Source organism: Lolium rigidum, chromosome 5 (assembly GCF_022539505.1).
Source record: "Lolium rigidum isolate FL_2022 chromosome 5, APGP_CSIRO_Lrig_0.1, whole genome shotgun sequence".
NCBI classification, from domain to species: Eukaryota; Viridiplantae; Streptophyta; class Magnoliopsida; order Poales; family Poaceae; genus Lolium; species Lolium rigidum.
Genome location: NC_061512.1, coordinates 74,283,572 through 74,302,144, shown reverse-complemented (window position 1 = coordinate 74,302,144; position 18,573 = coordinate 74,283,572). Strand labels below are relative to the sequence as shown.

The 18,573-nt window shown below is 45.8% G+C and overlaps 1 protein-coding gene across 1 annotated transcript; it reads left to right on the top strand.

Annotated features, from left to right (window-relative positions):
- Positions 1 to 6,428: 6,428 nt before the first annotated feature.
- On the top strand, positions 6,429 to 11,117 carry LOC124651212 (peroxidase 3-like). The gene is made up of 3 exons (XM_047190338.1): positions 6,429 to 6,857; positions 6,969 to 7,134; positions 10,699 to 11,117. The coding sequence occupies exons 1-3, from the start codon at positions 6,429 to 6,431 to the stop codon at positions 11,115 to 11,117; spliced, it is 1,014 nt and encodes a 337-aa protein (XP_047046294.1).
- The last annotated feature ends 7,456 nt before the right edge of the window (positions 11,118 to 18,573 follow it).

Sequence of the window (18,573 nt, the reverse complement as noted above, 5' to 3'; positions counted from 1 at the left end):
AGGGCATAACAATGCACATACATGACATGATAAGTATAGTGAGATTTAATTGGGCATTACGACAAAGTACATAGACCGCCATCCAACCGCATCTATGCCTAAAAAGTCCACCTTCGAGGTTATCGTCCGAACCCCCTCCGGTATTAAGTTGCAAAGCAACGAGACAATTGCATTAAGTATGGTGCGTAATGTAATCATCAACTACATCCTCGGACATAGCGCCAATGTTTTATCCCTAGTGGCAACAAGCACAACACAACCTTAGAACTTTCGTCACATCGTCCCAGTGTCAATGCAGGCATGAACCCACTATCGAGCATAAATACTCCCTCTTGGAGTTAAAAGCAAAAACTTGGCCAGAGCCTCTACTAGTAACGGAGAGCATGCAAGATCATAAACAACACATATGTAATAACTTGATAATTAACATGACATGGTATTCTCTATCCATCGGATCCCGACAAACACAACATAGAGTATTACGGATAGATGATCTTGATCATGTTAGGCAGCTCACAAGATCCAACAATGAAGCACAATGAGGAGAAGACAACCATCTAGCTACCGCTATGGACCCATAGTCCAGGGGTGAACTACTCACTCATCACTCCGGAGGCGACCATGGCGGTGTAGAGTCCTCCGGGAGATGAATCCCTTCTCCGGCAGGGTGCCGGAGGAGATCTCCGAATCCCCCGAGATGGGATCGGCGGCGGCGGCGTCTCGGTAAGGTTTTCCGTATCGTGGTTTTTTGCCTCGGGGGTTTCGCGACGGAGGCTTTAAGTAGGCGGAAGGGCAACGTGGGGGCCACACGGGGCCCCACACCACAGGTCGGCGCGGCCAAGGGCCGGGCCGCGCCGCCCTATGGTGGCAGCCCCTCGTGGCCCCACTTCGTATCCTCTTCGGTCTTCCGGAAGGTTCGTGGCAAAATAGGCCCCCGGGACTTGATTTCGTCCAATTCCGAGAATATTTCATTACTAGGATTTCGAAACCAAAAACAGCTAGAAAACAGAATCGGCACTTCGGCATCTTGTTAATAGGTTAGTTCCAGAAAATGCACGAATATGACATAAAGTGTGCATAAAACATGTAGGTATCATCAATAATATGGCATAGAACATAAGAAATTATCGATACGTCGGAGACGTATCAGTAGGCTACCTATTTGCACAAAAAACAAGCTCTAGCGCTGACCGTAGAACAACCAAAGATACTCACACAAGGCGATAAATGTGGCAATGCAACTATATGGAAGAATAATGTTACAATGCACTCGAGAGACACTAGCAAAGCTCAACGGAACAGGCACAAGATTGCTCAACTACGGGTGCAGAAAAGTAAACTAGACCTTCACTTGATCTTACTAGCACTTCACTTTTTCTCTTCACTCTTTTGCTTTTTTTTGATGTACTTTTTCTTTTTCCTCTGTCTCACGGTTACTGTAGCTACAGTAATTTTTTTTTGACTTTTTGACTCTACTCCTTGTAACACAGCCAATAGAAATTGCACAGCACCAAAACCCTAACGAGCAGCCTGTCGAGCGGTAAAACTAGTCTCTTGTGGGAAAGTTTCTAGTCACGTATATCGAAAGGCTGTGTCTATGGTTGGGAACAAGCAAACTGTACGCTATGAGAACTCGGAGCAACAAAAACTGAAAACTAGATGATATCGAAACACAAACCCTAGACAATCTACTAGATGAAAGAAAAAGATACGCAAAAACTACTATGAAAAGCAACTAAAAATCAAAATTGATGCAATCTAAGGCTATGGAAAACCCTAACCCTAATATATTTTTGGCTTTTTCTGGATAGGAAACACTCACAACTCAACTATGGGGTGGATTGTGAATGGCTTACCGAGGAAACACCGAAATCTGATACCAAGATGATAAGGGGTTGCCCGATCTTCTCAGTAAGCATGGTGGATGGTGATGAACACACAATGAACACAACAGAGGTAACATGATGAAGATGTGGAGATAACTTGTATGACGCTGTCGAAGTCTCTCGATTGATTCTTGTCCACTACACCACAACACTAGAACCCCAACCTTTAAGTTGGTCGGGAAAGCCGCTTACACGTCGCCAATGCAACAACTCTCAACCCTCCAAGATATTTTCAACTCCACACACTTGCACACGTAGCCGCCGACCACGAAGCGGTAAATTGCAACCTTCTAATTCCCAATGGAACAGCAAATCACACAAAACTTTCAGCAGCAAAACACCAGATCGATGTGAATTGGTGTATAGATTCAATAGAGTTGCAAAGCAATCAACTATTAACTAGGGTTTATCTTAAACGTGGTCTAAACCTATTATGGGGGTATCCTGGGCACTTATATAGGGGTTCAGGACGACCAGAAGTCGAAAAATAACAATAATAACCGACCCAGATCGGGATCTGGTCGAGACTGACTCGGACACGGCCGGCCTGGGGGCCGGTCGACCGGGCTAGGGGCTGGGCAGTCCGGTTTGGACCAGGACGGGGGGTCCAGGGTCCCTGGATCGTGCCCGGCTGGCACTGGTCCAGGAGCCGGCGGGTGCCGGGCTAATCCAGCCTAGGAGCCGGTTTGGTCGGGCGTGGGGCCGGGCCATCCGGCATGGCGGCCGGTCGCGTCGAGCGTAGCGCTGGCCTGGATCTCATCTTTCTCCTTCGCGCATGCCTCCCTCTCCTGCCTCGCGCGTTCATGAGGTTTCTTCATGTCCAGCACCATGTCCAGCTATTCTCCTCCTCCTCGTGCGATGCTTCATTTATCCTCGTACCTGATTATACACAAGTCAAAGGATATAGGTAGTATAAAATTCTCTTCAATCAAAGTATCGTTTAAGAACAAGTTGACCTGTTGTTTTAGCATCTTCACGCAAGCTCTTGTCATAGGTCCAATTCTGACTTCATTGAACTTGAGCTTCACAGCAACATCTTCTTCATCTTGCAATGACGGAGGTAGTTGTTCGATAGGGATGTACTCATCAGGCGCGAACAAAGCTGAAGCTTCTGCCTAGCGGTTCCCCTCTCCCGCGTTGCGTGGAGAAATATACATCACCTCCTTCCGTGATGTATATTTGGGTCACTTGGCCCAAATTTATGTCGCGATGTAAAAATTATACATCGCCAAATAGATCAAGATCATCTGTTGGAGAGGCTTTTTTTATGGACGAATGTGACGTAAAAAATGGTCTTTACATCACCAGGCTAGTTTTAGTTTTAATCATCTGTTAGAGATGCTCCGATGCATCCATCCTGTATCCATTCCATATTCGTCTCTATCGATTTCTGATTCCCTATTTGTTACCGGGGGTTTCGATTTTGTTTAGGATCCCGGCAAGATAGGTAGAAAGCAAAAAACGATAGAGCATGTTTCAGTCCATTTCCGTTTGGTTTCCACCACTAATCTAACGCATCCATACATGTATAGTAATGATTAGGAGGGTCGTATTACCCCAACTCACTGGAATTTAAATTTATGGTTTAATATTTTGGTGTTTCATAAAAATAGAATATTTTTTAATAGGAGTCAACGTTTCCGTATACCTTTTTGCTAAGTCCAGGTTAGCCGAGAACTTAGTTAGAGCTCGATCGATCTGTTTTTTTACTTGTTGATCGATCTGTTGTTTAGTCTTCGTACGGGTTCAGCTAAAGTTGTTTTCTCTCTGCTTTTGGATTTTGTTTGATTCGGGCGCATTGGTGTTTAAGAATTCGGATTTGCTATGTTTCAGGTGACTGAGAAAAGCTTAAGTCTCAGTCGATTATTTCATCCGTTCGATCAATCTTTAAGATCTACGCTCGTCTACGTGGGTTCTGTACCAGTGTCCTGTTGGGTCGTCCGTTACGCCAGCGTGGGCCTCTTTTCTCTCCGTCTCTGAGCATATCTTCTCTCCTATTTTTTCTTTCTTTCTGCCTCTCTTTGTATATTGTATGGTCCCATTGGTCAGTATTTCTTCTATTTTCTTTCTTCCATCTACTCGTCGTTTCATTCCAGAGGAGGTAAAGAGGGGAACTAGGCTGAGGCACTTGCGCTTCAGAGAGAAGCTCAAGGCGGTCCGCAAGCTCACCGTCGCTGTGGCCATGTGTGTCTAGCCGTAGTTACGAGTTGTATTTTTCTCAAGGAATGTTCGACTCTAAGGGGTTTTATATAAGTTGCACTTTTCTCAACAAATATGTAACTATGTCTAGTTTTTTATATAAGTTGCCCTTTTTTCCAAGAAATGTACAACTCTGTTAGATTTATGTTATTAGTTGCATTTTTCTCAAGAAATATGCAATTATAACCGGTTTTCCATACAAGTTGCATTTTTTCTCAAGAAATGTTCGACTCTAAGCGGGTTTTTATATGAGTTTTACTTTTCTCAAGAAATGTGTAACTCTATCTAGTCTTTTATATGAGTTGCACTTATCTTCAAGAAATGTGTAACTATGTCGGATTTATGTTATTAGTTGCATTTTTCTTAAAAAATGTGCAACTATAACTGGTTTTTCATATGAGTTGCATTTTTCTCAAAAAAAGTTTAACTCTTAGCAGTTTTTATATGAGTTGCACTTTTCTCAAAAAAATGTGCAACTCCATCCCACTTTTTTATACGAGTTGCAATTCTAACCAGTTTTTGATAGGAGTTGCACTTTTCTCAAAAAATGTGTAACTCTATCCGGTTTTCAATATGAGTTGCACCTTTTTCAAGAAGTGTGCAAGTCTAAACGTTTTTTCACACGAGTTGCAATTTTCTCATGAAATATTCAACTATAAACGTTTTTATATGAGTTGAACTTTTCTTAAGAAATGTGTAACTCTATCCGGATTTTTTATACGAGTTTCAAATATAATTAGTTTCTTATACAAGTTGCACTTTTGTTGAGAAAATGTGTAACTCTATCCGTGTTTTGAGTTGCACCGTGCAGTTTTCCAACGATTATGAACTACCAATTTTTTCCATTTTTATTGTGCAACTATAATGATTTTTGTAAGGCAAGGATGTTAATACAGATGCTAAGTTAATTAAGCTAGCGACCAGTAGACTTGGGCGTAACAAAAGAAAAGTTTTTACATGCACATGCATGCATGCATGCAGGTGTCTCCGATGTGTTTACTATGGGCATGAAGGATAAAGTATCTAGTGGGCCTTTAGAAACTAGAGGTTGTTATTTCTTTCGCAGGCCGAAGGAAACACAAATACAATGACACAACGGTCCATAGTTGTACGCCCGATGGAGCTAGCTACCTATACCATCGATGGACTGAGACTTTAGTTATTCTCAGTCAACTGCTTCCTAGGCAGATCCTTAAGGATTACGATGCAGTTTGCTCGCGTGGATCAGCCATGCATCATTTTAATATCCACTTCCCCTCTAGTTGTTGTGCTTGTGTCCTTAGGTTCGTGCTTTTTTATATTTTCTAGGCTTGTATAGGCTTGTTTCTTCTTGTGATTAATATTTGTGTAGATAATTTAGAACAAAGCTGAATTGTTTTGTCTTTCTTTTACTCACCATGGCTATAAATATTCATCGTAAGTTTGGATAAAAATGTAGTCTGAAATATATCTAGATTTATTAAACCTGCGATAATTATTTAGGGCCAGAGGGAGTAATCTTTCTATTGTAATTCCATATCTATTTGCAATTACAAATATCTGTGTAATTGCACCTACATGTATAATTGCACCAATATGTGCAATTACACATGGACATGTAATTGTGCAATTGCACGTATATGTGCAATTACACATATATATGTAATTGCACCAATATGTGCAATTACACGTATATGGGTAATTACGCGTATTTTTGAGTTTTTATATAACCATTTATATATATTTTTCTCGTATTTAACTAGCATTTGAGCTTGTAGTGTCTTATTTTTCTTTGTTAGCGGGCTTTTAATTGCATATGAAAAACAAAGGTAGAGTACGAACGATCCAACTTACTAAATCGATCGAGAGTTAACATGGTTTCCGGTCAACCGGACGCTAGCTGGTTCCTTCCATATAACGAGATACTTGTGGCGATTTCGTAAATCTCAAACCTGCTACTGGTTTCTTGGACTCAGTTTTTCGAAAATGCAAATAAAGATAGGGAGTGTGTGTGTTCATGGGGTGAGCATGTATGGTCGTGAGCATCTATGTTTGTACGTGTTTCAAAAAAATAGTCTGCCACCACAGAACGTTACCTGTTCGTCGGTAGATGACTATCGGACGGCTAACAGAAGGACTGTTCTACTGGGGACCTCACAGATCGAGATCAACCATCGATGCCGGCCGCCGCACGCTGTGTGGCCGCCCCTTAATAAGCGCACGCAGAAACAGCCGCACCCGCATAAGCTTAGCAGCCTAGCAGGCTTCCATTACTCTCACCTGTCGATCGCACTCGCGCGAGCATCACCCGCGTCACATTCCATCCTACCTAGTACGTAGGCCAGCTTCGCCAGAGCCAGCCCGATGACGATAGCGCCGCCAACGTTGCTCGCGTTTGTCGTCCTGGCCGGCGCGCTGGCCGGCGGCGGCGGCGTCGTGGATGCGGCGCTGCTGAAGGCGCACTTCTACAGGCACAGCTGCCCAGCGGCGGAGGCAGTTGTGCGGGACATCGTGCAGGCCCGCGTGGCCGAGGACCCCGCCGCGCTCCCCGCTAGGCTGCTCCGCCTCTTCTTCCACGACTGCTTCGTGAGGGGCTGCGACGCGTCGCTGCTGATCGACTCCACGGGGGGCAGCAACGGAAACGCGGCGGAGAAGGACGCCGCGCCGAACAGGTCGCTGGGCGGCTTCGACGTCGTGGACACCGCCAAGGCCGTGCTGGAGGCCGTCTGCCCCGGCGTCGTCTCCTGCGCCGACATCGTGGCGCTCGCCGCCAGGGACGCCGTCTCCGTCCAGGTCGGTCGGTCAGCGCAGAGCATGCATCTTCATCAGTAACTCAGTGAACGTATGCACACTCATGGCTAATCTAGACATTAATTCACGCGTGTTAGTATGTGCATAATGCAGTTCGGTCGGGAGCTGTGGGACGTGCAGCTGGGGCGGCGCGACGGCGTGGTGTCGCGCGCATCGGAGGCGCTGTCGGACATCCCCTCGCCCTCGGACAACTTCACCGCGCTGGAGGCCAGCTTCGCCAGCAAGGGCCTCGACGTCAAGGACCTCGTCATCCTCTCAGGTACTGTACCATCAAGTCAACTTCGTCAATAGCGGATACACGCAGTAGTACACGTCTACACGTACATTCGTACGTACGGCAATCTTTTCGATCGGAAAGAAAACAAGATATACGCTTGTTACAACCTCTAGCAGAGTTACATCACGAATTACATCAGCTATAATGAAATCAGGAGGGCTATAAAATTCCTACCGTCCTTTATAATCCGTTTTGCTAAATCTCAGACTCAGTTACCTTAGAAAAATGGAGTTGCACTTTTCACTATACTGCAGTTGCACTTTTAAAAACAAGTTGTTTTTCTGAGAAGTGCAACCTTGTGGCATAAAAGTGCAACTACAAGGAATGTCACTTTTCTCTGAGATGCGGCTGCACTTTTATCGGGTGACTGAGACTTAGACGAACCCGCCCATACATAATTGGTCGCTACGACTAACTAAATAAACTGAACAAAAGCTAATCTCGGCGTAAAAATAAAATTTACAAGGTTTACATATTGTTTTGTAAAAAACATTGTATTAAGTGGTAGAGACCGGAGATACGGAGATACAACGAAAGTCAGAGATCACACTCTTCGATGAGTGTGGCACTACATGTAGCTCGTGTTTTTTTTAAATTATAATAAAGTTGCAGAAAAATCACAAAAATCCTTGGTATAGGTAATGATGAATTTTATAGGGTGTGTCTATGTCTTAGTTGACTGAGATTTTGTTAAGTCTCAGTGACCTTAGAAAAGTGCAACTGCAGTTCAAAGAAACGTGTAACTCGGTCTAGTTACATATTTCTGGCAGAAAAGTGGAATTGCACCTTTTTAACAGAAAAGTGCAACTCAAAGCACTTTTTTGTAAGTGACTTAGACTTAAGAAAATCTTAGTTGATCGAGACATAGCAGCAAAATTTCAATTCGAAATACTTTATTAGCAATGCAAATATGGCAAATGTGAAAATTTTATGTAGCAAAAGGGTGCAAACTTTATAACCTTTAAAATTTGTTAGAATTTGCCCAATTTTTATGGCCCAAAAATATAAGATGTTTTGAGTGAATTTTTTGCACGTCGGAAAAAATACATTATTATCAACATCTAGAATTTTTTCAGGATTTTCTGAAACTTTAAAGTGTCATTTTCAAAAATTTCGAAATAACACTCTACGTGTGTAGCCCGAACTAAACAATTTCCGTTCTTTGATCCGATATTTAAAAGAAGAAATCAATATGGTACACCAGCAAGCGATGACATATTTAATTAGTTACGCTCACGCGTCGTAAGATATATACGTGGCAAGTGGCCACAGTGTACAGATGCATATAGATCGGCGGTCGGTTTGGCGGCGAGTGCGCAGGCGTGGTGAGTAGAGGCTGCATGCACATGCACCCGTGTTGCCGAACGTCTGCCGTAGGCCAGAGCCAAGCGTGTAGCTAGCCAGCGACAGAAAGGGACGGGGCAACCGCCATCCAAGCATGCCTGCGTCGGTGCATATCGACCCAGCTGGTCGTTGTGGTCGCCCGAGCACTCAAGCCGGCCATTCATGGCCGCTCGTTGCTGATCGATAAGCTAGCTATACCTCCAGTGGCTAAGGTATCTCAAGGTCAAAATTAACGAGGTCAACATATTACTGTGGAATTAGTTGCGGCCTACATTCATCCCACATCTAAGGTCCGTATGAAGCTGGACGTGATGGAGAGTGTTAAATATACTTCACATATTTTTCTACTCTTTTTTATTTTTATTTACGTCGCGTTCTAGCAATTAGTCAAAGTCAAACCTTTTTAAGTTTAATAAAATATAAGAAATATACCAACATTTATAAATACCAAATGCATATAGTATGAAAGTATACTTTAGGATGATTCTAATACTATAAATTTTACATTATAGATGTATATACGTATCCCCTAACTATTCAATTAATCTTAACAAAATTTGACTTTAACTAAATCCAGAACGCAAAGTAATTGTTCACAAAGGGAGTATCTTCTATAGGTTTGGAGTTTCTGATTGACTGATTGATGTCTGAATTCAATAGGCCTATATGAGACATGTACTCCTAGACAATTAAACCTAATCAACACATAAAGAAAGCTTATGATTGAGGTATATTAATCAATTCTATAGGCCTATGTGAGATGGTTATATATGCCCGTGGTGGCCACACGATGAAAGTATCCGAGATCGAGGAGGTTGTTTTATTACTTGATATAAAGTTGGTGTATATATATCCGTTTACCACTCATCAACAGCTAACAACAACAAACAGTTGCACTCAAAATTGGTATGTATGTAGTCAAAATATTATCTCATGATCTAATACAAGCCCAATTCCAAAAAAGAATTAACAGTTGACTTCCTTAAGAAGCCTATTTTGAGGATTAAAAAACGAATGCAAACAATGTACAGTTATATGTTTGCACGTCAATAATTAATGCTTATGATGGTCACAAATGCAAACAACGTAGTACATTGAGTCAGGGCACATATATTTTCAAGTCAAAAGCAAACTCGATCTAAGATTTGCCCTTTCCACAAGAAAACCATCATTGAGTGGCAATCCATGCATGTGCCCTGCTCAATCAGGCGCATGCAGCAAATCTAAGTGGGCGCTGTCTCGTTTAGAGTTATGCTTGATCTATACTATCTTCCAGCAACCAAAGAGCTGAGATCTTTGGCATGCATGGGCATGGGTTAATGAAGCTGGTACAGCTAATTGTGCTGTACTCCAACACTCCTAGATAGTACGACGTCTACCAGCAGTGCATGACTTAGTGGTGGTTACCAGTAACTACCAACTACCAGCACTCCTAACCAACACCACATCAAATCCATTCAACTGTGGTGCAAGAGGTTGGATTCCATTTGGCCCATCATTGGTTAAGTGATGTGGGCTCTTCCTCTAGGGTATACAGTGTGCTTGTGAAGTGCGCAGTCCCAACAAGACTAGACTGGTCCAAGTGCCAATATATGGGCTGTTGATCAGCTCATGCATAATGGCCCTGAGATTGCACCACCTGACCAAGAATGGGCTAGCTAGGTAAGCTAGCGCGCTGTGCTCGAAATAGCGGTTCAACTGCGAATTAAGTGGACCATCCAAGAGTTTGAGTCAGTCATGCATTATTCTTCGGACTGGCTAGAGTGGACGCTTCAATGAAACCAATACTCCACTATATACTACTACTACCTCTGGTTCATATTATAATTTGCGTAGGTAATCAGACTACACAAAACATCTTACAATATGAAACGGAGGTAGCTAGCTAGAAAAACCAATATGGGATGTAAATAACAGTGCCATTAATCCTCTATTATGCATGTTACATTGATTTTATTGTTGTTCTTGTTGTCAGTTTGTCATGGTGCTTTTAAGATGTTGTACACTTTTTGTATATAGAACTTATTCAAATTAGCTTGAAAATCAATTTTGTTTTCAAAATATTACAAAAGCTGTATGTACACAACAATAACAATAAAGTATAGCATATCGATATCGCAATATGGCAGTAGAATTTCACCTCCAACAAAAAGGTTCTAACCTCCACATGACACATATACCCGTACCCATGTGTATTCGCAGGTGCGCACACCATCGGCATCGGACACTGCAACCTCTTCAGCAGCCGCCTGTTCAGCTCCACCCCCACCGGCGCCGTCACCCCCGCCACCGACCCGACCCTCAACGCTGCCTATGCCGCGCAGCTGCGCTGGGCGTGCAGGTCGCCGTCTAACAACGCTACCGTCGTGCCCATGGACCCCAGCAGCCCGGCCCGGTTCGACTCCCATTACTACGTCAATCTCAAGCTTGGCCGTGGGTTGTTCACGTCCGACGCCGCCCTGCTCACCGACCGCCGTGCCGTCGGCATGATCCACGGGCTCACCAAGGAAGGCCACTTCCTGAAGGAGTTCAAGAACGCCGTTCGTAAGATGGGTCGCGTTGGTGTCCTCACCGGAGACCAGGGAGAGATTAGGAGAAACTGTAGGGTCATCAACTCATGAATTAATTGGTACTTATATTGTGGTGTTTTGGTTGTAATTAATCATAATGAGGTGATTTGTGTTTATTCTTAGCGTAACGTTGTTGATGTGAACATAAAGCCGGAGTGTTATAGTGAATTTTAAGCCCGGCTATGGATTGCTGAGTAGTACTAGATTTTCTTAGTTTGTGGTTGAGAATCGATTCATGAGCTTTGGTGTAATTTTGTTTGGTTGAAAGTTGTGGACAGAAGGATGCGAAATATATTATGAGAGGCTCGATATCAGAGGTCGAACATGTGATTTGTGTATTTAAAATATATTCTGGTGGGAGGTGAAACCTATGAATTGGGTTGTTATATGCGCAAATGGGAACGAGGAAAAAGTCACCCGCTCCCCTCGTCGTCTCCTCCGGGCGACAGGGGGGGCAAACCCTAGCCCCCCGCCGCCGCCACCTCTCCCCACCATCTCCCCCTCCTCGTCGCCCCCCGAGGCTGCCGCCGGGCAAAGCCGGGCGACGCCGGCGAAGGGGGCGGCGGGGACCTAGCGCCTCTCGGCTCCTGGCGCGGAGGATCTGGAGGGACGCCTCCATGACAGGGACCGGAGGTTGGGCACGCGCGGGCGGGGCTGCTGGCGCTGGTCTGCGTGCGGGCGTGGTGGTGACCGGCCAGGGAGCGGTGGAGGTGCTGCGGCCTGCGGGGGAGGATGGCGCGGGCCTAGATGGGTTCGTGCGGGCCTGGTTGGGCTTGCCAGGGGGTCGCGCTGCGGCTGGTGGCGGCCGGGGCTGTGGCCGCGTCCTTCTTCTTGGCTTCCGCGGCGAGGCTGTAGATGGCGGGCGTGGCGACGGGCATGGTGGCTGTTCCAAGGGGCTGCGGCATGGTTCGTGCATGGTGCTGCAGCGGTGGCCAGGTGCTGGTGGCCTTGGGATTCGGGGGCACGGCGACGGGACGGTGGGCATCCGCGATGGCATGTTGGTCGGCATGCTTTGACTGCCCTGCCGGTGAGGGACGCTTTGGCAGGATGGTGCTCCGGGTGAAAGCCCTGCCCGACTCGGTCGGTGCCGGCGATGACGACGCCCCGGGGCGCCGTTCTCCTTCTTGAAGGCATCGTCGCGAGGCTCCTACCTCTCTTGCATTGAAGGCTTCATGCTCTCCGGGTGAAAACCCAAGCTTTGGCCTGTGAAAACCCAAGCTTTGGCCTCGGCCGGTGCGGGCGACGGCGACGGTCTCGTCGCTTCCCTTCTTGGAGGCGTCGTCTTGGAGCGCTTGACCTTCTCTCGGCGGTGGTGGTTTTGCTTGTCGTGCTATCTTGCCACGCCGGACGGGTTGGAGGATGTCGAGGCGGCGGCCTCGGATAGGTGGCTGTGAGCCGGGGCGGCGGCCCCGGAAGGCGGTGCGGCAACATCTCTATGGTGCGGGGATGCGGCTTGCCACGACTTGGGTGGCGACCCTGGCCGTGTAGGCGGCAGGGCAGTCGGCTCGGTCGGCGCGTCCTAGTGGGGACGATCGGACGTTATGTCGGGGCGGCGGTCCCGGATGAGTTGGTGTGATGACCGTGGTCTGCGGTCGTTTGCCCTGGGCAGCTTGGGTTGCGGGTGAACGGTTCGTGCGGCATTGCAGCTCGAGAGCGAGCGGTGGTACGTCGGGGCGGCGGCCCCGGAAGGTGGTGGTCTTGGTGGATGCCCAGGGCGTGACGGAGCAGCGGTATGTCGGAGCGGCGGCTCCGAATGTTCGTCATCTTGACAGTGTTGAGGATATCGACTTTGTGTCGCGAGGGCGACAAGGTCGTTTTGCCTTTATGGCGTGGCAAGTGGGGGTTTGGCCCTGCGGTGTCTTGTTGTATGGTTTTCGCCCGGTTTTTTCCTAAAAACTGTGCACTTTCTGCTTAATTAATCGATGGGGCAAAGCTTTTGCCTCCGTTTCAAAAAAAAAAAAATGAATTGGGTTGTTGAAACCTTCCGATCTATGATTTCAAAGTCGTAACTATTTCAGGTTCAGTTGGTTCAGTTTTGGCAGCGGACTACCAAAAATATCTGCTCATTGTTATTCTGAAAATCTGTTAAGTGTACTTTTTTTTTTTGCGGGTAAAGTGTACTTCTTGAACACTCAAAGTAAAATATGTCACTGAAATTGAACTACAACTCACGACACCAACTGAATCCTTTAATCTGGACCCAAACCCGAATGCAGTACTCTTATTACCGGCAAATAATCATTCAAGCAGGGAATGGAAAAAATTATCGTCAACTACGATGGTGGCGGTGGCTTGCACTTGGGGTTGCAGGAAGGGCAGTTGTCCCAACACTCATCCCGCGTTGCGAAACATCGTTCTTCCTGCATCTCGCAGCAGTAGCAGGTACCACTGTGCCCTCCTTCGAGATGGCATCCGATATGGCTGACGCAAAATTTTAGGTTAAGCTTGCTCTCTTCTACTGTTGTTGAATTGAGCAGGGTAGCGTTGGTACTTATGTTGTCATGACCGTCTTCGTAGGCCACCGTTTGTTGTGCCTCCAGACCACCTGTTGCAATCCGTATTACGATATGCAGTACCGAAGATATATTTACACATATGCCACGTGAAATTTCCAGTAAGAACACAAGATTGTAATGGCGGTATACATGTACTTACATTGTGCACGAACGGCAAGGTACCCAATGAACAAGATCATAGTTATGTGCATTTGGCCGCTACCTGTCATATTGGTTAACTCCTGCTTGACAAACGCAATTCTGTCGTTAGAGTTCGATTGTAAGAGTCCGAGCTTGACTGCAAGTGTATAAGTAGCCAAGAGTCGGATATATTAATGTTCATTAATTAGTAGTAATTAATTAGTATAAAGATTATGAGACTACCCACAATGGGAGTATCAGTCTAGCTATAGTGCTTGTATCTTAGCTAGTATCATGCATATTGATCTCATAAAAATATTGATGTAGCAGTTAATTAACGAGGAGAGAGAAGATTAGTAACAGAGGTGGATACCGTATCATAGCGCATATCACGAGAGAAGTTAATGCCAAACAAATCTTGTGCACAAATTTACGTTGAGATTCTAAATAACAATAAATATAGTATGACTATGATACTACTTCAGGGTACTACCCACTATAGAGATAGTATCATACACAAGTATCATATGCATTATATACTACTATATGATACTCCCTCCGGTCCGGTATTATGTGCTTATTAGGAATAGCACCGCGATCAAGGTACAAAACTATTGGCTAAGTTGAGTCTCGTTTTCTCGTATAACTCCACTAATCAACATGCCATTTTGATTTTTTTCCATTAACTATCGTTATTAAGGTGGGCAAGTGAACCATCATTTTAGCCCACCTCATGCAAAGAAACCGTTTCACACAACCTAGGAAAAAGAAGAGAGAAGCATGCATTGTGGCTAGGAGTAAATCTAGGAGGCAATTAATTAGGAAATTAAATGAAAGCAGGCCTTATTTTTTAGATGTTTTGGAACAAATAGTTTTTCCGTAAGGAGCCCAGAATACCGGACCGGAGGGAGTACTTAGCATTGATGTGGTAGTGGAATTAAAGATGAGAGAGATGATAGTAGTATCATAGATAGATACCGTATCATAGCACATATACTAGAAAATTTAATATCAAAAAAATCTTGTACATATATTTGCATTAAGATTCTACAAATCAATTAATATAAGAAAATTATGATACTACTAGTATATGATACCATGCATTATGGATATAGTAACATATAGTAGTATCATACACATGATACTTGTATACGACACTATGCATTGTGACTAGTCTGAACGAGTTGGATATGTGTTAATTAATTTCCAAATTTTGGTAGTACTTAACTACAATTAGGTTGTTTCTACCAAATTGTCTTTTTCAAGGAAGGTTATTTTTTTTTAGGAATCACATGAAAATCCTATTTTTCATCGATACCTTTAGTTTCTGCAAGTATTTCTTTAGGAAGCGGGTATGATCATTCTTATAACTAGAAGATACCTCACGCGTTGCGATGGGAACTTGAGAAATCCAATTATTTGTTAGCTGAAAATCAGAACATATATCATGTGACAATACAAATGCATATATAAAATATAACAAAATATTTGCAGTTGATGTACTTGATAAAATATAGTGGTCTGGTAAGTTGATCAAATATAATACTTGAAATAAATTTTTGGAACAATGCTTTGTTTGCAGAGAATAAATTCGATGTGGAACAAATGAACAATTGAAGGTTACAAGAAATATATTAGCTGACCACAAATTCAACCAAGTATGCTATATAGTTTTCATACCTTGAAAAGGCCCAGATATATAGATTCGTCTTAATCTCTTTTTGAAACATGCGAAGAATACTGCGATCAACTTTTGTGGACCCTTCGTCCTAAGATTAACCGACCTGGCATTCAAGATCATTATATACTCAAACAAATTATGATGCAGCGTGCATATTGAACCTATGCAATTGCATGGTGATGAGTAGCACACTTTGGTATCTGTATCGTTCTGGTGACACAAAAAGTAGTTATGTTTTTTAAGGATTGCTAAACCATTGAGTAGGTATGGCTTGTTACGTATGAAATGAACAACTTAACTTGTCTGGAACTCCTGAATCATAGATAAATTGATATAACCCTGCAAAAAGTTGGGACAAAAAAAATGAGTCCATGAAAATATTGTCCTTGAGGGTCTGATGGAGAGCTACCTCAGGTTAAATTCATGGGATTCTTGCCATCGTACAATCAATAATAGTATTGGACTTGCTAAAATTCTTACCTAAGATATTGATATAAACTTTCAGAGATAGAGCATATGTTCATGATTAAACGGGTTGAATCTGGGGCGGGCAGCGAACGTCAAGGCAATAGTACATGTGCCAAGCGACCTGGATAACGACATGCAGGGATCTCTAGCAGATCTCCCATCCGATCCCCGTCCGCATAATAACCGCCGATATTTTGGTTCGGAGGGTAAAAGGACCGTTTAGATCCCGTATCGGACCCCCATTTCCAACAACAAAATCCGGGCCATCCCGATTCGTGCCTCGCAACCCCCAAGTTCCCGGGTCGGAGGGTTGTGTGAGCGCGGCCTCCATCCATTTCCCCCTTTGGCGCGAAGGAACTTTCAGCTCATCCCTTTCCCACTTCCGCTCCACCCGCCCCCGATTCCGCCGCCCCACCCATCTCCGGCCACCGGAGCCCCCGCGTCCGCCCCGACATGGACGCAATCAACTCTCCGCCGCTCCCGGTACAGGCCGCGCCGTGCGGACCAGCTGCAGCGACCGCATCTGGATCCAACGCCGTGGTCGCCGCGCCTCCCGCTGCCGCAGCTGTCGGAAAGCGGAAGCGACTGGGGCAGCACGTCGTCCCCGCGCCTCCCACTGGCCTGGCGCTCCCCGCTGCCCCTGCCGTCCCGGCCAAGCGGGTGAAGCGGCTGAGCAGCAAGGTGGCGGCCGCGGCGCCGACGCTGAAGAAGGTGGCTCCAAAGAAGGCTGCGGAGAAGCCACCCGCGGCAAAGATGGCGTCGCTAACTGCCTTGACAGCGGCGTTGGTGCCTACACGGATGGAGCCGGGCTATGCGCGCAAGGTGGTCGATGAAAGTCCCGTGGTTGATGACGCGCCGGAGTCGTATGTTGACATGCTCAACGATGTTGCCGTGGACATGGACACGCCGCCGCTTGCGGACTACGGTGACTACAACGATGGATTGGCGGAGGGGCTCGAAGGCGAGGAGTTTGAGGAAGAAGAAGACGCCGGCGGTGAGGGAGAAGATGAATTGGAAGAGATCGAGGAGGGGGCATTCGATGGGGCGGTGGCCAAGGCGAAGGGGAGAGCGATCCGTACCGGCAACTACTTCGAATTCTAAGACGTGATCTTGATCCGTGCTTGGGAGGCGGTTTCGATTGATGCCGTGACCGGCACCGACCAAACCGGCAAGAGGTATTGGCAACGCATCGAGGATAAATTCTTCCAATTGATGCCGCCTCTCTCTACTACTCCAACCCGCTCCTACCTCTCGCTCCAAGGCCGATGGGACAGTAGCCGGTGGTCAGGTTGCATCGAGGGCGTGTGTAACGTGCCACCGAGCGGCACCAACGCTGGCGATTGGGAAGCTATTGCGCATCAAAGGTTTCGGGAGATGCCGGGTCTGAAGCACGTACCGTTCAAATTCGCTCATTGCTATGCCCTTCTTGAGCACAATCCGAAATGGTAGTTGAGGGAACAAGAGGCGCCATCGCCGAAGCACAAGCTTATCGAGTTGGAGGATGCAGAGGAGGATGACGTACTTGAGATCAAGAATAACAACAAGGACAAGAGGCCCGATGGATGCATGATGACCAAGGAGAAGATCAAGAGACAAGGAGAGGTTGCATCATTGTCTCTCAAGATCGATGTGATGGTCAAATCCAAAGAGGCTTTGTTGATCAAAACTTTGGCGGCGAAGAAGGAGATGATGGAAGCGAAGGCAAAGGAGAAAGAGGGAAAGTGGGCGACCCTCCGGGAGGATGCAAAGCGCAAGGCCGACATTGAAGAGAAGAGCGCACGCGCCAAGGAGCACCGTGCCATGGCGGAGCTCATCGCGGGGAGAATGCCACTATGTTGATGAATCCGGCCGCCATGGATGAGGAGACCCTTGAGTGGTGGAAGCTAATGAAGACGTAGATCTTGGCGCGGAGGAGGGAAGCTGCACGCGCTGCCATGGCTACCGCGATGACTGCCGGAGGTGGAGACGCTACGACGAGCGGCGGCGGCCATGTCGATGCACCGGCAGGCGACGGTGACGCGTGATCACTTCCCTCTTTCATGATGTGATGTTCGATCTTCTTTTGGTGTCGTGTTTCATGTATGATTGAGTACTTTGAATAATCTGTTTTAATTGATTAAGTTGCTGCATTTGAGAATTATCGAGTAATTTGGATAAACCTTATGCTTGCGATTTTTGTTTGCAGTCCGCTATGCGGTGTTTTTTAGCCCCCTAACACGTTTGGAGTGGCCTGGATAGGTGGATTAGGGGTTTGCGGTTTTGGAATCTGCTAGAGATGCTCTAAGAGGCTTGAAGATGTTGCCTAACTTATCGGTGAAGATGGGGACATACAGAGGAAGACTTTAGATGAGGACATGTATACGCAGGGTTGGTTAAACATGAATAAAAGTGCAGTAGTATACGAATAATGAGCTGAATGAAGCAATGGCAAAAGTAACCAACATGCAAAGTACTGTTGAGATATTGGCCCACACTTAGTGGTTCATACTAGATTTCAGATTTTCCTATAAATCTCAAAGCCCATATAGTGGCAGCTTTGTGAATTTGAGCCCAAGTTGGTGGAAGCTCACTAGGGAGTGGCAAGAGGTGGGAAGTTTAGTCCCACATGGAAAGTTGGGAGGAAGTTAGACCACCTTATAAGGTGGGTTGTTCCACCACTAGTAAGTGAGTAAGAATAGGAGTGGTTCACGCGCGCTCCTCCTCCTTCTCGCTCGCTCGTCTC